The sequence below is a fragment of the Macrotis lagotis genome, chromosome 7, assembly GCF_037893015.1.
Source record: "Macrotis lagotis isolate mMagLag1 chromosome 7, bilby.v1.9.chrom.fasta, whole genome shotgun sequence".
In the NCBI taxonomy this organism is placed as follows: Eukaryota; Metazoa; Chordata; class Mammalia; order Peramelemorphia; family Peramelidae; genus Macrotis; species Macrotis lagotis.
The window spans coordinates 208,246,100-208,266,133 of record NC_133664.1 but is presented as its reverse complement, the minus strand read 5'-3'; the positions used below and the strand labels follow the sequence as shown (position 1 = coordinate 208,266,133).

At 37.4% G+C, this 20,034-nt stretch overlaps 1 protein-coding gene across 1 annotated transcript in view; it reads left to right on the top strand.

Annotated features, from left to right (window-relative positions):
- The window catches only part of PRMT8 (protein arginine methyltransferase 8), a 166,909-nt gene that overhangs the window by 95,617 nt on the left and 51,258 nt on the right, over positions 1-20,034 (top strand). Inside the window, exons 5-6 of the mRNA XM_074195191.1 lie at positions 13,578-13,720; positions 14,506-14,593. Of these exons, the coding sequence (XP_074051292.1) occupies positions 13,578-13,720; positions 14,506-14,593 (231 nt within the window). The remainder of the gene's footprint in view (positions 1-13,577; positions 13,721-14,505; positions 14,594-20,034) is intronic.

The window sequence follows — 20,034 nt, the reverse complement described above, 5'->3', positions numbered from 1 at the left end:
AGAAATTTCTGGAAGCCATATTTCATTAAGAAAAACATCTTAACAATTAGGGCTCCAAATTAGATGGGGCTGTTTCATAAAGTAATGCCATTGAAGGCTGGATAAACCAGAGGGTAGATAACCACTTTAGTGTCTATAGATTAATGTGTGGGCTAGGGATTAAAATGAAAATGACCTTTGAGGTCCCCTTCTCTTTAATTTGATGATTTTTTTGATGGTCTTTGGTTAATTTGTTGCTTGATTAGTCCAGGAAGGATTAAGAGTAGTAGGTGTTTGGTGTGGGGGTGATGGGAGAGGTTAAGAGAGGAAAGAAAAAAATTATAGAGTACAGGCCAATTGTGAAAATTTACTCATGAACAATGTGACAGATATCACTGTGGTAAAACTCATGTCCTTGCCGGCAAACTCAGGGATGGCAAGTTTATTTTTAATTTCTCTCTTTTCTATGCAAAATATAGAACTGAGTTTCTTTGTGCATATTGGCCCACAATTCAGACATAGAAGGTAGGAATGAAACCTAAGTCAGAGATAACAAGAAAAACCAAAAAGACCCTTAAAAGTAACTGCCCAACTCCCTCATTCTCCCATTTTCCTAACCTAAGGACTTGCATCGTTTGGCCAAGGCTACATGGGTGCTAAGCAGAAGAAGTGGGAACCATCAAACCTCTCTGATTACAAATCCAGGTTTGTTTGGGTTTTTTTTCCCTCTTTACTATGCTGCTTGATTTAAAGAGTTTTTGAAAATCTATCAGTCTAGGATAACCTTTGCTTGCCTTCTAAACTTTGTCCACCCTGCTCACCCTGTGCTTCCAGAACAGCTTAGAGATCTAGAAGGGAGCTTAGAAATAATAGTATCATTTTGTATGTGCGTGTGTGTGTGTGTGTGTGTGTGTGTGTGTGTGCGTGCATGTGTGTGTGTACCACATGTTTATGTTTTACACTCACACACACATATACATATATATATATGTATGAGATGTGTATGTGGTTATTAGGTCTATATGTGCATATATCTATGGGTGTATATATATTTACACATGTTTGAAAGGAAAATTAGTGATCATATTTTTTGATTCCTTCATCTGACAAATGAAGAAATGAAAGTCCAGAGAGTAAACTGACTGCAAATCACATAGCAAGTTCTTCTTAGAGCAGGGACTAGAATGAAGTATTCCTAATGCCTGGTTCAGTTCCCTACCTCTTTTGGGTCTGGGGAAATTTCTATAGGGTTTTGGTTCCTCTCATTAGCAATCCATCTCACAAATGGCTCAGACAATTCTCTGAGAGGCCCATAAACAACCTGACAGGAAAATCCTAGCTTGGACACAAGTAAGACATTCCCTAGGTATAAAAGCAGATCATTCTTATTCCTGGCTTCTCTGGTAGAAAAGAAAAACTACAGCTATTTCTCCACTACCTGTGTGGCCACTCTCTATATTGAAAAGGCTTTTAAAAAGGGTTGCAAAAGGGAGACACCAGTTGTACATTCAATGAAGAAGGTGGAAGGAATGGTCATTTCAATTTCTGTTTTTCGTGAAAGGAAACTCCTATTTTGAGAGGCATCTCATTCCATTGTTGGATAATTCTAGTCCCTGAATCCCCCCTCCCCTCTCCTTTCTATTGAACCCAAATCTCCTTCCCCCTTCTTTAGTTTCCACCTTTTGGTCTTTTTTCTTTTTTGCAAGGCAAATGGGGTTAAGTGGCTTGCCCAAGGCCACTCAGCTAGGTAATTACTAAGTGTCTGAGACCGGATTTGAACCCGGGTACTCCTGACTCCAGGGCTGGTGCTTTATCCACCTAGCTGCCCTCCACCTTTTGGTCTTAATTAGGTTCTTTGTGACCAAAGAAAATGTTGACTCTCCATTTCCACATGACAAAGCTCCAAATATTTGAATACACTTATCATTGTCTTCCTTAAGACTTCTATCCTCCAGGCTGAATATCTCCAATTCCTTCAACTATTCCTTATGAAACATGGTTTTGTGTCCATTCACAATCCTGGTTGTTTTCTAGATATTCCTAATCCATCCCATGATCTCACTTTTACCTCCATTTCACACAGTATCAAAAGCAGATTGGAGTATTTCTCTGTTTTTCATTGCTCCAGTAATAAAATACGTGTTCAATATATCTGTAATGGATGGTTTTTCTGCAGTAATCTAATTAATTTTATATTGTTCTATTTGGCAATTGAGATATTTTCTACCATCCTGCCCAGACAAATTCTCTTATCAGGCAGTGGATGGAGCCTTATGAGGAGTAGGACTTAAGTCTCATTTATGAATATGAATCTTGTAAGGACTGATGGCACCATTTTGAATTTTATCATTGGTGATGATAGGGAAGGGAAGGAAAGTAATGAAGACAGAAGGCTGAGAGGAAGTTAGAGACCAAGATGATTCTCTTCAGGCAGTTGAAATGTGACTTAAACTTATAATTGTCAACTCTGGTAACAAATGACCAAAGAGTCATAGAGGTTTAACAACTGCAATTAATTCCAAAAATACCAAAGAGCTCACAAAGTTATAAGCAAAAAATCTTCTTTATTGCATTGAGGGAGAGAAGTTAGATACATATATCAAATGGACAATAAGGAACTTCAGATAGATATTCACAGGGCAACGTCTTTTGTTTGTGATGGTAGAACAATGACTCAATGCTGAGCATACAGGTTTGCTTGCCACTATCTCTTTAACAAAATACAAAAGTTTTCCATATGACATTGAAAGCCCTTCATGGTCTGAGTCCAGCATAATTTTAAGTTTTATTACACATTAGTGCCCTCCATACACTATTCATTTCAATCAAGCTGTCCTATTTTCTGTTCCTTGTGCATGCTATTTCAACTCTCACCTCTGGGTCATTTGCACCTCATGCCTGAGGAGAAATCCTTGGTCATTCTACCTCTTAGAATCCTAGTTTGTTTCAAAACTCAATTCCAGTGCTATTTTTTTTATGTATGGCCTTACCTGATTCCTTTAGCTACTTATGTACCCTGAAATTACTTTTTACTTATCTTGCATATATTTTGTATTTGTTCTGATAGAATTTAAGTTCCTTGAAGTCAGAGACCTTTGATTTTTATAATGCTTAGATTTCTATGTTGCCAGAAAGAACCCAAGAAACAAGACACTCAATGTGCTTTTGCTTTAAGGGATGGAGAAAAATTTACCAATTTAGAGTCTATTGTTCCCTATTGATATTAATTATTCTAAAATCTGCAAATGAGGGCCCTGTCATGGTCACTCAGACAAACTTTCCATCATTTTTGTAGTTCTTTACAGTGACCTCAATCTAACCTTGAGTTGACATTTTAGTGAGGGCAGGTTCAGATTGGAGTCAGAACATAAGGGAGGGAGCTCTCTCATGCCACAAAACCCTCACCACTTCTTCATTTCAACAGTTGAAGAACAGTTTCACCTTCTGTCATCATACTACCCCAAGCAGCAACTTGGTAACAAAAAGTACACTTTTATTCTCCCATAGGAGAGAAATTCTGCAAGTCAGTCAATTACCAAAGCTTTGCAAAGTGTTAGAACACATTTTTTCCCCTAACAAGATAAGGGGGATAAGTGACTTGTCACACAACTAGTAAGTACCATGAAAATGTGGATATTTAGTTCACATAATGTTGCCACTTAGCTGCCCCTAGAATTCTTAATAAATTGGTGGAGACCCATACTGGAAGAAATGTCTACATTATATTGATGAAACAAAGCATCAAGTTTAAGTTAAACTGATTAGAATATGAAAGCAAAAGATAATAGGAGGTCAGAAGTCTTGGGGCCTGGTTCCTGTTCTATCACTGACTTTGTGAATTTGGGCAGATCATTTCCTCTCCTCTTAGACACAGCTTCCTCATATATTATATAAGTAGTTATTCTGTGTAGATAATTTCCAGACCTGTATACACAATCCAAGTCTTTCTTGAGTCCATTCTTGGATTACTAATGGTCTGCTAATGGATATTTTCTACTGGTTGTCCCATAGGCATCTCAAACACATCTTTAGAACAGAACTTATCCCCTATCTCCCAAAACCTTTATATCTTCCTAATGAAACCTCAGAATAATTCTTGTCTGTAAGTGATTGAATAGCCCTGTGCATAGAATACTGGAACTGGAGCCAGGAAGACCTAAATTTAAATCCAGCCTCATATAATAAACTACTTATGTGATCCTAGGCAATTTGTTTTAATCTCCATTTGCCTCAGTTTCCTCAAATGCAAAATGGGGATATTAGTCTCTAACTCCCAGAGAATTGTGAGGATATTGTGAAGATAAAATGATAAAACCTGAAAATGCTGTATAAGTAATCATCATCATCTCTCTTTTCTTATCCAGTATTTCCAAGTTGTCATGCCTTATTGATCCCTAACATCCCTCTCATCTATTCTCTAGCTGTAAAGTGCTTGGCATATGATAGGTCCTTACTAAATTATTGTTGCTTTCCACCCCTTCTCACTGCTCATGTCACCATTACTCCAGTTTAGGCTTCCTTCATCTTTCATTGTTGCCTCCTAACTTGTCTCCCCTTACCTTCATACACAAATCTGCCTAAGTGATATTCCCCAAAAATGAGTTTGACCACTTTATATACCTCCTTATAAAGTTTCAGTAGTTCCTAAGGCCTTTGGGATAAAACACAAAGTCTTCCAAATGAATTGAATGCCCTTCATGGTCTGAGTCCATAATGTTGCAGGGTTATTACACATTAGTCCCCTTCACATACTCTAAATTTCAATCAAACTGTTCTTTATTCTGATCCTTGAGCACATTATTCCATCTCTCACCTTTGTGTCTTTCATGCAAACCTTGATCATGTCTACTTCTTGGAATCTGAAACTCAGTTCCAGTGCCACTTTTTAGGTATGATCTTTTCTGATTCCTCTAGATATGTCCCCTGAAATTATCTTGTATATTTTTTGTATTTGTGCTGATAGATTTGATTTGAAGGCAGAGACTTTTATTTTTGTCTTTATATCTTCAGAGTCTAGCATATATTAGACATATAGTAAATGCTTGTTGACTGATTGATTTTTGAGTCAATACCTCACACATCTGTTACTTTAAAGTTTAAAAAAATTTACTTCAAGGATTATTTTGTGTGGCCAAGGTTACATAAAATAGTAATTTTGTGCACAAAATTCACCATAACCCAGGTCTTCTGATTATTATATAGTCTCCTTCCTGCTATGTAATGAAACCTCAAGTCTATTTGGTGATTTTTATGGCAATACAGCTGTGGGCTTAATATGGCAATAGTCAGGCAGCTCAGTGGTGCAGTGAGGACCTGAGTTCAAATTTGACCTCACAGATTTTCCATTTACTAGCTGTGTGACCTTGGGAAAGTCACATAATCTGGATTGACTCATATCTAGGACCAGCTCCAGTCATCCTGTTTCATATCTGGCCATTGGACCCAGATGACTCTGGAGGAAAAAATGAGGCTGGTGACTTGGCACAGCATTCCCTCACTCAAATTTAATTCACAAGCATGTCATGGTATCATCTCCCTGATGTCATTTATGGGCAGCTAGGTTGTACAGTGGGTAGAGCACTGGTCTTAGAGTCAGGAGGACAGGAGTTCAAATCCAGTCTCAGACATTTAACTCTTTTTTTAAAAATAATTTTTATAGTAGCAAAGAATCGCCAACCTAGCAGTTACCCTTTCATTGGGGAAATGGTTGAACATGTTGTGGCATGTGAAGGTAATAGAATACTAATATTCTGTAAAAAAAAGGAATAGGAAGAATTTAGAGAAATTTGGGAAGACAATGAATTGATAGAGCAAAATAAAAAGAATAAAGAAATCAGTTTATACAATGACTATAACCATTCATCTATGGAACATCTTGGAATCTGCCTTGCTACTGTACCTCTCTCCCTTTCTGGAGTTACCAGATAGATCATGTCACCATCTATGGGAGAATTTAGACATTTGACTCTTACTAGTTGTGTGTCCTTGGGTAAGTCACTTAACCCTGATTGTCTCCCATCCATGGCCATTTCCACCCATCCTGATTCATATCCAGTCACTGGATCCATATGGCTATGGAGAAGAAAGTGAAGTTGGTGATTTAGCATCTCTCTTACTCAAATCCAATTCATGTACTTGTCATGTCACTGATGTCATGCTCTTCCTCAAAAATTAAGGACAAACATTATGGCAATAGGCATAACACAAAAGAAATAATATTTAGAAAGGGGATAAAGGAGAACAAAAGTTAAAAATAGAAATAAAGTCCCCCTTTTCTTTTTTGTACTAATGTCCAGTGAAATCTTTCCCTCCTCCCTCAAGCAATGATGAGTGTATATGGATCTGCTCACATTAATCTCAATTAAATATGAGTTTTGAATTTACCTTTATAAAGCACTTCTCATCCCTTCAGGCATTTTTTCCTTTCAGTGCAGAGATGATTTAGGGCTAACAACTGTGTCATTCTAAAATATAAATTTGTGTTGGTTCTTTCATTATTGGTTCCCAAATTCTGATAGTGTTACACAAGAGTGTATTGGAACCAAAGCTGATGGTATATTCAATATTTGTCAGTCTATTTAGGACATACATCAAAAAAGTCTATTTGATGGCTAATGCATAGGTTACAACTATAGAAGAACTGGGCCCTGAATGAGACAGAATGTATTGAAATCAGACCACTGAGTGGAATTGAAAATGAGAGTAGCTTCTTAAATTGAAATATAAGCAAAGCATACCAGACTACTTCTGCCTAGATTTTATTGTCTCATTGGGAAGTTTAGAATCCTCTTCTCTAGGGGTTCAGTACAAACTGCCAGAGTTTGAACTAAAAGAGTCTCATACCTATATCACCCTCACTCATGTCAACATACAACTTGTCAGGAATCTCTTTTGTAAAGTAGTACAGGTTTTCAGAACTGAATTCATTTGCACTGAATCATTCACTCTTACTGCTATTCTCATTCACAATCCTGGTTGTCACATTTCATAATCCATTTTCAACCCACACCATTACACACATGCTGGTGGCCATTTTACATTCCTGTCTGACTTGAATCAAGGGTACATAATCACACTTTGTAAATAGAAATAAGAAATGGCTAACATTACAAAGAGCTTCAAAAAGACCCCCAATGTCTTCCTTAAACAGCTATTGTTTTTTAAATATGTTATCCCCAAGTTTAATAGTATGTTCCTATAATTCTCCCTTTTCCCCATAGGAAGGTGGGATTCAGAAAGTCACCTCAGGGTTCCTGGACAGGAACCCTCACTATCTTCCACTTTATACTTGAAGGTACTAGTTGTTAGCATGTTCTTTCCACCGTGATAATGGGAGCTCCTTGAGAGTTAGGACTGTTTTTGCTTTTCTTTGCATCCCCTGTCTGGAACTTAGGAACTACTTAATAAATGTTCATTGATTTGACTTCATTCCTTCTCCCCATTCCCCCCCTCCCCACAGTGAATCTTACAATGTTTAAATGACAGTTGTTTGGGTGAAAGTTTTCTCAGATTTTCATCTTCACTGGGTGCCTCTTTTTCTCATGATTACATATACTTTCTTCTTTAACTCCAGTTATTCATCCTGTTCTTTCCAAGTTTCAGTTACCTGTATGTTCTACACTTTTTTTATTTTTTGAATTTATTGTGAATTTTATTTTATTTTTTCCACATACTGCAATAGTCTTGTTGTAAATGTAAACATAATCCTCCCTCCCCCCTCCACAATGAAAGAGAAACCTCAAGAAAAATAAAGTGAGGAGGGGAAAAAGTGTGCTTCAGTCAGTATTTAGACACTATCAACTCTGTCTTTGGGATGGATAGCATTCTTTATCATAAGTCCATCAGAGAAATTGCTTCAATATTTTTTCCCACAGTTGCTATTGTTAGCTGTATTTTCCTCCATCCTATTTCCCCTCACCACCATTTAATCTATTTTTCTCTCTCTCCTTTCACCCTGTCTTTCATCAAAACTTTGATCTGACTACCTTCTCCCACAGTCTTCCCTTTCTTCTATCACCTATGTCCTCCCTCCCCTCCCCCTGTCCCCTTTATCCCACCCCTTTTCTCTCTTGTTTTCCTCTAGGGTAAGAGAAGATTTCTATAACCAATTGAGTGTGTATATTATTTCTTCTCTGAGCCACTTCTGAAGAGAGTGAAAACTTATTCACTCCCCCTCTCCTTCCCCCTCTTCCACTCAATTGCAAAAACTTTTTCTTACCTCTTTTATATGAAATAACTTAGTCCATTCTATCTCTCCTTTCCCTTTCTCCCATTACATTCCTTTCTCACCCATTAACTCCATCTTTACAATATATTATACCTTTATATGCAACTTCCTCCTGTGCCCTGTCTATATATGCTCCATCTAACTGACCTAATAAATGAGAAGGTTCATATGAATTATCAGTATCATCTTGCCATGTCGGAATATAAGCAATTTATTAAATTTATTAAATTAACTCATTAAATCACTCATAACTTGTCCTCCCCATTCACCCTCTCTATGCTTCTGAGTCCTGTACTTGAAGATCAAACTTTCTGTTTGGTTCTGGTTGTATCTATCTAAGATAAATACATTTTTGTATAATATCCCTCTTTGGTAGACTGGCAAAGCCTATCCTCAGAATAATGCTGGTTGTTTATATTCATAATGGAAGGAAATGCTAAGTTCCATTAGAAGCTTTTGAAAATAAAAATGTAGGGGCAACCAGGTGACATAGTAGATAGAGCACTGGCCTGACAGTCAAGAAGACCTGAGGTCAAATCTGACTTCAGACACTTAATGCTTACTAGTTGTGTGGCCCTGGGCAAGTCACTTAACTCCATTGCCTTGTAAAAAACTAAAAAAAAAGAAAAAGAAAAATCTATATTATTCCTAGCAAAGTTCATGGACCCACTGAAATTTATCCACAAGCCCTCCAGGTTCATGGACCTGATCTAGAGTCTCTTCAATTCAGGTGCAGTTCTTCCCTTATTCCCCTCCTCCCAGGATATAAAAATATTCATTTCTAATCCAAATCTTATTTTAACTACTAATTAGATCTCCCCTCTCAAAAAAATATGGCATTAGAATTTGTTTTAGAGCAATTAGAAGGAGATCTATCAGACATCCCTCCAAATTTCCCAAGAGGGAAATCACTCAAATTTCAATTCAATAATTGGTTGTCATTCATAAGTCAATAATTAAGCAAACATATTAAGTACTTTTTATGTGCAAGACACTGTGCTAGACATTGTAGATATGAAAACAAAACTAAAATAGTCTCTGTCTTCTAGAGCTTCTATTCTCCTGAAGGGATGCAACATGCACATAAATAAGTATGAGATCATTTGAAGAAGTGGAAAGCACTAAGAACTAGGAGGGATCAGGGAAGACTTCAAGGAAGAAGTGGCATCTGAGCTTATCCCTGAAGAAAGCTAGGAATTCTAAGAGATGTCATTTTGAAAGGAGAAAATTCTGGGTATTGGGAACTGTTTGTGAATAAATACAGAGAGAGGAGACAGAGTGCTCAGTTCAAGGAATAACAATGTCATGTGAAACAGCAGGAACAGAAACAAGACAAAAGACAGGAGGTGCTTGGTTGAGAGGTGGTGGGGAGGGAGGTACATTTTTATTGAAATAATATGAGATGTTAGAGAAGTTGGGTTGGACTAAGACTTCAAAGAGTTTTAGATGCCAGGTCGAGAACATTTTATTTTCATCCTAAAAGCAATGGGGAACTTCCAAAGATTTTTGAGTGGAGAAACAACATAATTAGAATTGTGTCTCAGGAACGTGATTTTGGCAACTGTGGAGGCTGAATTGGAGAGGGAAGAAACCAGAAATAGTGTAATTAATTAGGAGATTAAACAAAATAGTGCAGGTCAGAGGTCATGAGGGTCAAAATTAGTGCTATATTACATGGGTTAGATTTGAGAATTGTGGTAGAGGTCTCTTATTGAAGTAAAGATAGATTTTCCTATACCAACAAGTCAACAAGGGAAAATATGGGACATGTTAGTTTAATATGCCTTTATTCTGAGAATTTATGACCTTTGTCCTTGAAGACATTACTATTGCTGCTACTCCTTTAGAGGTTCCTGTTTTTCAACCATAGCCCAGATTCCAAAACATTAGAATATCTGCTTGTGCCAAATAGTTCCCAACTGCCTAGGTTGCAGGCTAGTCTGGTTGTTGAAAAACACTTCCGTTGGCTCCTATTTCTCCTGAAGCACTGCCACCTGGGAAGTAGTCTATGTTCTGGCCCAAACTCATCTGCTGCTCCACCAGTTTCCAAATGGCCAACTGACAGTATCCCAACTGTTCCCCTTGGCTCCCTTACTAGATCAGATGCTTTATGAAGACCGGGTAAGGGGAAGGTTGCCTCTCTTCATGGTAGAGTTTGTGATGATGTTGTTCTGAACCATTTGATGTTACAGTGATCTCAAATCCACCTGAGCTCTATGTCTATTTGTGCCCCCAAACTTCCCTCCTTGGGGAAATGACTAGAAGCTTAGAACTGTGGTATTTAGACATGTGTTTGGCAAGGATTTTTGTTATTGCTTTCCAAATATTTCTTTGTGTAGGAATATTAACATCTCTACCATGACACTCAGAATTTTAGAAAATCTCTGACCTCACAGCATTGTCTCTTTTAGTATCCAAGATTTTTCACCTTGGAATTCACTATAAACTGTTATAGTTTTTGCATTTTTACCTCTTGGGTTCCATAGCTGGACAACCAGAACTTACCCCAAGAGGGAGTGGCAGGAGGGATGACCTTCATATGGTAACATATTCTGACTCCCACCTTGACTCAGTCTTGCTCCCCTTTGCCCTCTTCATTCACAGTCATTATTCCTATACCAATGAATACTCAGTTCTCAGATCACTCTTTTAATCCCTTCAGGGACTGAGTTTACCACTACTAGTCCTATATTCAATCACCAGTACCAAAGACACATTTTCATGATGGCTAAATAACCTGGGAGAGAGAAGACCTTATTAAGTACTAAAAATAGCTGCCTGTGCCCTCCACCCTTTCTCCCTTCCCCCCAGGTCTTTATTTTCAAATTTTGTAGTTCTCAGAGTTTAATAGAAACTTATTTTTTTTTTTGCTCTTATCTGAAGAACCACATTGTATTGTATTACATTGTTGATAAGATAAGATAACTGACATTTATATAGCATTGTAAGGTTTGCAAAAACCCTCACATGCATTAAATCAATTACATTTTAATCTAGTTCACTTGGGAATATTGTGGGTCACATTGGCCCACAGGTCATGGTTTTAGCACCTCTACATTAAATCAGCTCCATCAATACTCACAATAACTCTGTGAGGGATATTCTACAGGAATTATTATCCCCATTTATGCATGAATAAACTGATAAGGGGACTCAAAAAGGTAAAATGACTTGCCCAGTGTCACACAGTCCATGGATGCCAAGGGCAAAATTTGAATCCAGGTCTTCTTAACTCTAGTGCTTAATTCATGATTTCACAATGCCAATTAGTAGAGGTTTTATTTGACTGATCAATTTTTCTACCTTCCTGCTAAGATGAAATAACCTAAGTGAACTAATGTTAACTGCAAATGGTTTCCATCTATACAGTGATCTGGGAAGTTTGGGGAGCAGTCATTCAGTTAGCCCTTGTGATAGTATTATTGTGTGCAATACTAAAACCAAGGAGGTGATGTAAGGGCAGGAAGGGAATTCACTATCCAGTATAGGCCAGCCCATACCCCTATGCCTCCATCTGGCTCTTTTGAATATTAAAGGTAGCCTTTAGGGTGACATTGTGGCATTAGTGCAAACATCTCTGAACTTGGAGTTAAAAGACCTTGCTTCCCATTTCCTTGCCCTCTCAGTTTCCTTATCTAAAAAGTGAAGGGTTGAATTATTTGATCTTTATGGTCCCTTTTGCTCTTAAGCCACATAATTTTTTACAAGTGCCATTATAATTTGGAAAAAAAATGTTAACAAACCTCCTCTTCAAAAAAAACAAACTGTAGGTAAAGTGATAAATGGATAAAAGCAAACATTTGTTGGTTCTTTTCAGAATAATAAGTTGATTAAGGATTTATATCTCTAAACTTATTTGAATACTTCTTTGTCAGTGTTATGGATGAGTCAGATCAGGTTGACCTGTCATGTCAATGGTTCCCCCAAAAGTTCCCAGAGCTTACTTCAGTATAGTTCTAGTGACCTAACTCTGTAAAAGTATCCCCCAAACCTTGCTTAGAGGAAACACTCCACTTTATCTTTTCTTTCTTCTTCTTTTTCTTCCTTCTTCTTCTTCCTTCTTTCTTTTCTTCTTCTTCTTCTCCTTCTTCTTCTTTCTTCTTTTCTTCTTCTTCCTTTTTACTATGGGTGGATAAGTAGGGAAAGGATCCAATGATAAGTAAGAGTAGAGTTAGATAAGGATAAGAAAAAAGCCTAAATATTTGTTACACTGTTCTTAGTCTCCAAATAACAAAGTGGACTGTATTGGTCTTTGCTCTGTATGGTTTATATTCTAAAGGAAACTCATTGAGCAAAACTTTATTAAGTTTTTACAAAAGTATTTCTCTCATGATTCATCATAGCATAGAACTGATCCTAGAGTCTTGAAGGATATACCAAAAGAGCATGGTGGCAAGTTTTGACAGGTTGCAAAAGCATTAAATGTTGCCCTAGCCACAAACTAAGCCTGTTTTTTGAGTACCAGTCTAGGTAAGGGGAAAGACTCTTCACCAAATATTAAATTCTTTAACCAAGACAATCCATAAAACAAATTAAAAACAGAATACTTCTTTTGCCTTCGTAACCTTTTTTATCCTTTGTTATGGTGGTGGCAAAGTGACAGAAAGTAGAAAGAATAAACTTTTTTTTAGAACTTTTACTCTATAAACATAAACTTGTACATTCTGTCCACAGACTGACATTTGGCAGACTCCTGGATATCGTTAGCAGTAACCTCTTGGCTCTAGATAAAAAACAGACTCAACCCTCCACAATCTGGGTCCCATCTTCCTTTCCTTATTTATTTTATATTATTCACAGGATGATATGGGAAACAATTGTTCAGAAGACTTGGATGGATTGCCCCTTTTTGTAAGGGAATAACTCACATTGAAGAGACCACTGAAACATTGAAGTCTATGCATGTTCTCAGATCATTAACAATTCTAGCTGTCCACAAGTAGAATGGTCTGTCTTGGGAGGAAGCAGGTTTTTTATTTATTGAAGATTACTTATTGGAGTAAACTTATTGATGATCTAAATATACAGCTATCTAGATGAGTGTTCATCAGGTATGTTATAATAGAAATTCTAATTCTTGTGGTGGTTGTACTAGACAGCTTCTAAAGTCCTTTCCAGCTCTGAGATGCTACAGTTTTATGGAATATGTGACAATGATCTAAAGCAACATATCTAAAAAGTGTTAGTTCCCCCAAAGAAAACTGAATCTAGGTGGGCTGGGAGCATACTGCTTATAGAATCAGAAGGGAAATCTTTTCTAGAGAGAGCCAGCCTTGACATCGACACCTACAGTTTACCAGTTGGGCCTTCTGCAACTAACTTCCTGGAATTTAAATAGATTTTTTTTTTCTCTTTTCTTTTCTTCTAACAGTCATCACCATATTTAAGGGTAAAGTGGAGGAGGTGGAGTTGCCAGTGGAAAAGGTAGACATCATCATCAGTGAGTGGATGGGTTATTGTCTTTTCTATGAGTCAATGCTTAACACAGTGATCTTCGCCAGGGACAAGTGGCTGGTAGGTGTCCTGCATGTCGCCCTCCTTGTTGGATTTCTGGTTGACCCACAGCTGAGCCTCAGTCCTTTGACTAGAGAGAGGCAAGACCCTCTTGTGCCTCTGCTCACTGGGACTTCCTGGATGCCTCAAGCCAGAAATGCTTTTTAGTGATTACCTCTTTTTGGCACCCATCCCTGAAGCAGATCTTTGGAGAAGGGGATAAAATACCACCTCCTTTGCCTATGAAGCCCAATGCGATATTTAACTAGTTTGATAGCTTTAAAGCATGTTTGTATATTTAACTCTGGCCACTTTTTGAAATTGAAACATTTCACATTCAGATAAAAGTCAGGGCAGCAAGTATTATATATTAATTAATTTTAAGCATCCAGAGGACTGGAAGGGCGCTTTTGACATCTGCTTCCTCCTAGTGAAAAAGATCTATTTCCCCTCCATGGACTTATTTTTTCACCTCACCGCCCCCCTTCATCCTTTCAGTGCTCTTGATTCTTTCTAAAGTTTCCACTTCCAAAAGTTCTCCAGGTAGAGTTAAAGAATAAACTTTGTACTTGGGGATAGGGAAGGTAAGGAAGAAGAGGAGTCTGTCTAGCCTGTGATAGTCACTTGATGCATGTTTTGTCCCAAAGCTCCACTGAAGGCCATCACTGTCCTCACCACAAACCAGGAGAATTCAAAGCATTGGCAGTGGGGGTGCTTTGTCTAGTTCTTCTATGTGCAGTTCAAAATGTGATGTCTTTGTCAGGTGAATAGATTACGAGATCCATTTCCCCACAATTCATCAACAGAAACCTGGAGGGCTTATGTTTCCAGACCGGGCAGCTTTGTACATGGTAGCAATTGAAGACAGACAGTACAAGGACTTCAAAATTCACTGTAAGTAACCCTTTTCAACCCAATTTTTTTTTGTTTTCTAATTATTTAGTTTCTTTTAGGGGTCAGGTCAGAGTCTCTTATGCTATGAAATTGACCTTGCATTGTTCAAATGATTGTTGGGAATTGGGGTTTTTTTTTGTTTTTTTTTTGGTTTTTGCAAGGCAATGGGGGGTAAGTGGCTTGCCCAAGGCCACACAGCTAGGTAATTTATTAAGTGTCTGAGGTCAGATTTGAACTCAGGTACTCCTGAGGGCCAATGCTCTATCCACTGCACCACTTAGCCGCCCCAACTGTTGGGAATTGTTAGTTAATAGAGTAAAGACTTTAGAAAGTTCAGGGTATAATGTGCCCATTCTTTGGATTCTCATAGGGATTTAGCCAGGGATCTGAAATAGAGAAGAGACTTATCTTTAACACTTTCTGACTCTTGTCTCATTAAAGTGCTCTTTCTCTTTGTATGAGAAATCATTAAAGAGTTTTTTTAAAGTACATTGCTCATATGTTGTCTGGATCTAAATATATGAACCTCGAATAAATGAATGAACAAATACAAGGATAAATGAATGAGTGAATGAAAAACTGCACAAATAATCAAATGAATGGATACAAAAGTGATGAAAAATGAATTGGAGCAGATGAAAGCTTCAGATTTGGTAGTAGATAGATGAAAAATTCCTGGAGATAGAAGACCCAAATGCTCTCATTGTCACTAACAATGGGTCTTTGGACCAGTGATTTCTTGCCTTTGTTTTGTAACATTCCAAGGATATCAAAAGGGAATGTTGCAAAATTCTTACAACCCTTCCTTTTCTTTTTTTTTAAATTTTTTTTGCAAGGCAATGGGGGTGGGGGTAAGTGGCTTGACCAAGGCCACACAGCTAGGTAATTATTAAGTGTCTGAGGCCAGATTTGAACTCAGGTACTCCTGACTCCAGGGGTGGTCCTCTATCCACTGTTCCACCTAGCTGCCCCAAACCCTTCCTTTTGTAGTAGTGGAAATCATTTATCTTTACTTTTGAATACATAATGAATATGATATTGTTTTGTATGGACTGAAGGTCAAGTTTATGGGGAATATTTTTTGGTGACATGTAGATAAACCACATCAGAGTATCAAGTTAAAGCATTTAATTGGAAAAGGAAAAGAAATGAAACAAACATTAGAAATATTCTCAGCAATTATTGCCCTGAATGATGGCATTCTCATTCTTTGCTTCTCTAGTTCAATGCCCTTTATCCAAGTTCTCACATATAACTGGGGGGGGAAACTGTGAAATCTTGACTATTCTACTGGTTTCCTTCCCTCTCCACCCACCAATAACTTGGTCACCAACCTGCCCACAGAGTAGTTCTATAACTAGACCCCTTGCTTTCCCTTGTCATGATTTAACTTTCCTTCTTTCTTTTCCTATCTCCATCTTGTGACAATATACCCTCAACATCATCACAGTGTCCTTTGATCACTCAAAGTCTTGATCCTCTGCCCTCTAAACTCTTGAGTTTGAGATTTCATATGAAATGATTGGACAAGAGTATGCATATTGCAAAGGACATTGAGAAATAAAGATTAACCCTTGAGACAGTGTGGCTATCCCTAAGTTAAAAAAAAAGCTATGCTTTCAAATTTTACCAAATGTGCAAATTATAAGCCACACTAAAGACCAACATGTTTGTCTTATCAAAATAGAAAACACATAATTTCCCATAACAAAGTTATATATAGTAGATAAAACATAAGTGACATGCAAATATATAAATCTATAAATAAATATCAGCATGGTTTCTAGATTACCTGCATTCATGATCTTCAAACCCATTATAGTAGATTATTAATTTAACTTCCCTAACCTTAGTTTCCTCATCTGTAAAATGAGGGGATTGCACTAAATGACAGCTGCAGTCCCTTCTTTTTCTATATAGGGGCTATCATATTCTCAGATCCAGTAAAAAAAAAGCTTTTCACATGGACCATCATCAAGTACTGGCTATCCATTTTTATCTAATGGATGGTTCCTTCATTGACCTTTCTTCTTTGATTCTTCATTACTCCATACAACAGATGATTGAGATGGATCATCTTTTTTCAGGGACCCAACTATTCTCCAAGACTTTTCTGTAGGCAAGCAAATTAACCCATCTTTCAACTACTGGAGGGAGTGCTAATTCAATCCATTTTCTTAAATTTTTCCCTGGACACTTACATTCTTAGTAGGATTCTATCCTCTTGCTAGCATTCTGACTGTAAATTCTAACAGCATATCTAGCTTCTAATTGATATCTCCTCCTTATCCAATCTCTTAACCAAGTGACATATATATTTTTTAAAGATTTTATTTATTTTGAGTTTTACAGTTTTCCCCTAATCTTACTACCTTCCCTCCCAACCCCCATAGAATGCAATTTGCCAGTCTTTGCATTGTTTCCATGGTATACATTGATCCAAATTAAATGTGATGAGAGAGAAATCATGTCCTTAAGAGACAGCAAGATCAGACAATAAGATTTCAGGCTTTTTTCCTAAATTAAAGTTAATAGTCCTTGGTCTTTGTTCAAACTCCACAGTTCTTTCTCTGGTTATGGTATTCTCCATGGTATTCTCCATGATATTCTCCATCACAGACAGCCCCAAACTGTCCCTGATTGTTGCACCGTTGGAATGAGCAAGTCCATCAAGGTTGATCATCACCTCCATGTTGCTGTTAGGGTATACAAATTTTTTCTGATTCTGCTCATCTCGCTCAGCATCAGTTCATGCAAATCCCTCCAGGCTTCCCTGAATTCCTGTCCCTCCTGGTTTCTGATAGAATAGTGCTCCATGACATACATATACCACAGTTTGCTAAGCCATTCTGCAATTGAAGGACATTTACTTGATTTCCAATTCTTTGCCACCACAAACAGGGCTGCTATGAATATTTTTGTACAAGTGATGTTTTTACCCTTTTTTATCATCTCTTCAGGGTATAGACCCAGTAGTGGTATTGCTGGATTAAAGGGTATGCACATTTTTGTTGCCCTTTGAGCATAGTTCCAGACTGCTCTCCAGAAAGGTTGGATGAGTTCACAGCTCCACCAACAATGTATTAGTGTCCCAGATTTCCCACAACCCTTCCAACAATGATCATTGTCCTTTCTGGTTATATTGGCCAGTCTGAGAGATGTGAGGTGGTACATCAGAGTTGCTTTAATTTGCATTTCTCTAATCAGTAATGATTTAGAGCAATTTTTCATATGACTATGGATTGCTTTGATCTCCTCATCTGTAAATTGCCTTTGCATATACTTTGACCATTTGTCAGTTAGGGAATGGTTTTTTTATTTTTTATTTTATTCTTTTTTAGATTTTTGGCAAGGCAAATGGGGTTAAGTGGCTTGCCCAAGTCCACACAGCTAGGTAATTATTAAGTGTCTGAGACCAGATTTAAACCCAGGTATTCCTGACTGCAAGGCTGGTGCTTTATCCACTACGCCACCTAGCCGCCCCATGGGAATGGTTTTTTTAAAAAAAAATTTGACTCAGTTCTCTGTACATTTTATAAATGAGTCCTGTGTCAGAAATACTGGTTGTAAAGATTGTTTTCCATTTTACTACACTTCTTTTGATCTTGGTTACAGTGTTTTTGTCTGTGCAAAAGTCTTTTAATTTAATGTAATCAAAATCATGTAGTTTGTTTTTAGTGATGTTCTCCATCTCTTCCCTAGTCATAAATTGCTTCCCTTTCCAAAGATCTGACAGGTAAACTACTCTTTTATCTTCTAGTTTGCTTACAATATTGTTTTTTATGTTTAAATTACCAAGTGACATATATTGATAGTGAGTCTTCATAACCCTGCCATCTTCCAAAATTCCAAAGCATAGATCAAGAAGTTTGTGGTGTCACTCCTGGAGATAGTATACATATATACCCAAAGGTCCCTTGCCTAACTCTAACTTAACAATAATGTCAAAATAGAATCATTTAACCTTCCAAAAAAGTGCACAGAAGAGAACAGGAGGCAGCACAAAGAAGTAGGACAGCTTTGAAAGCAACATCTTAAGTGAGCCATATGAAATGGAGGTTTCATGGTTTCATATGAAATTCTCTTTTTTGTAGACTGATGTGTATGGATATGCCCTTTTTTGGTGTTTAAATTGAAACTAAAGAAATTATAAAAACAATTATAAAAATCAGTACTGCAAATGTATGAGGCTTTTACTATGACATTAAAGACTTTTCTTGCCTTAAAAATTGCCAAATGGCAACAGAGGGTCCAGGCCAGATTGCCTTTTGGTCTCTCTATTTTTGGTTCTCCCCAACCATTTATTCATGGTTGATATGACTGTGACATTTGGAGATAAAGGCACAGTTCTTCATTAACTTCTAATAGTAATCATCAAATCCTACAAATCTTTAGCTTCTCAAAATTTTCTTAATATGGCCAAGATAACAAGTATTTCTTTCCTCTTTGGTTCAATGTTCCTTCTGTGATGACATGGTGTGTGACTTTGGTGCTTGCCAGACTCTGTGGAGCTAACATTTATCAACTGAAACCTTTAGTCCTGCAGCTTCTTAGATAAACTATAAACTCTTGGTATTCAACATCCTTCACAGTTTGGCTCCGGACTACTTTTCCAGACTCATTACACATTACCCTTTTACATGAATATATATTTCCCCCAAACTGGCTTGTTACTTGCTGTTATAATACCCAACATTCTATCTTTCATCTCTAGGCCTTTTCACAGGCTCTCCATATCCCCAATGCCTAGAACATGCTTCCTTCTCACTTCTTTCTCTTAGAATCCTTCTCTTATTTCAAAGCTCAGCTCTGGCCCCATCTTCTACATGATTCCATTCCTGATCTGCCCAGATACTAGTGTCTCCCCCTCAAAATTATGTTATGTATACTCTTTATTTATACCTGCATGTGTTATTTTCTCAATTGGCATTTAAGCTCCTTGAGGCAAAAAATATTTAATTTTTGCTCTCATATTTTTAGTACCTAACATAATTTCTGGAATATCGTAGGGGCTTAATAAATGCTTATGGATATATTGGTTGATTTTTGTTATCTTCTGTTGTTGAGATTTGATAGTGTTCAAGACTGAAAACTACTGACTTTTTAACAGAGAAGCTAGGGCATTTCAAATTTCTGATATGATATGATATCCAGGGCCACTTCAACTGTCTTATTAAAAGTCTGATAGTATACTCACTATCTTATCTTCTGTATTTTCTTCTGAATCATCATGGGCTGAGGAAGAGGGACTACATATGATTGCATTGATATTAGGAACTCCTAAGTAAGGAGACTCCTACATGCAAGTGTGTTTGCATCTTCCCCACAACTTGCAGTCATAGAGAACACTGTGGAATATTGAAAGTTCAAGTGACTTGCCCAGCCACATAGTCATTATGTGTCAGAGGTGAGACTAGAACCCAAATCTTCTCAGCTCTGAA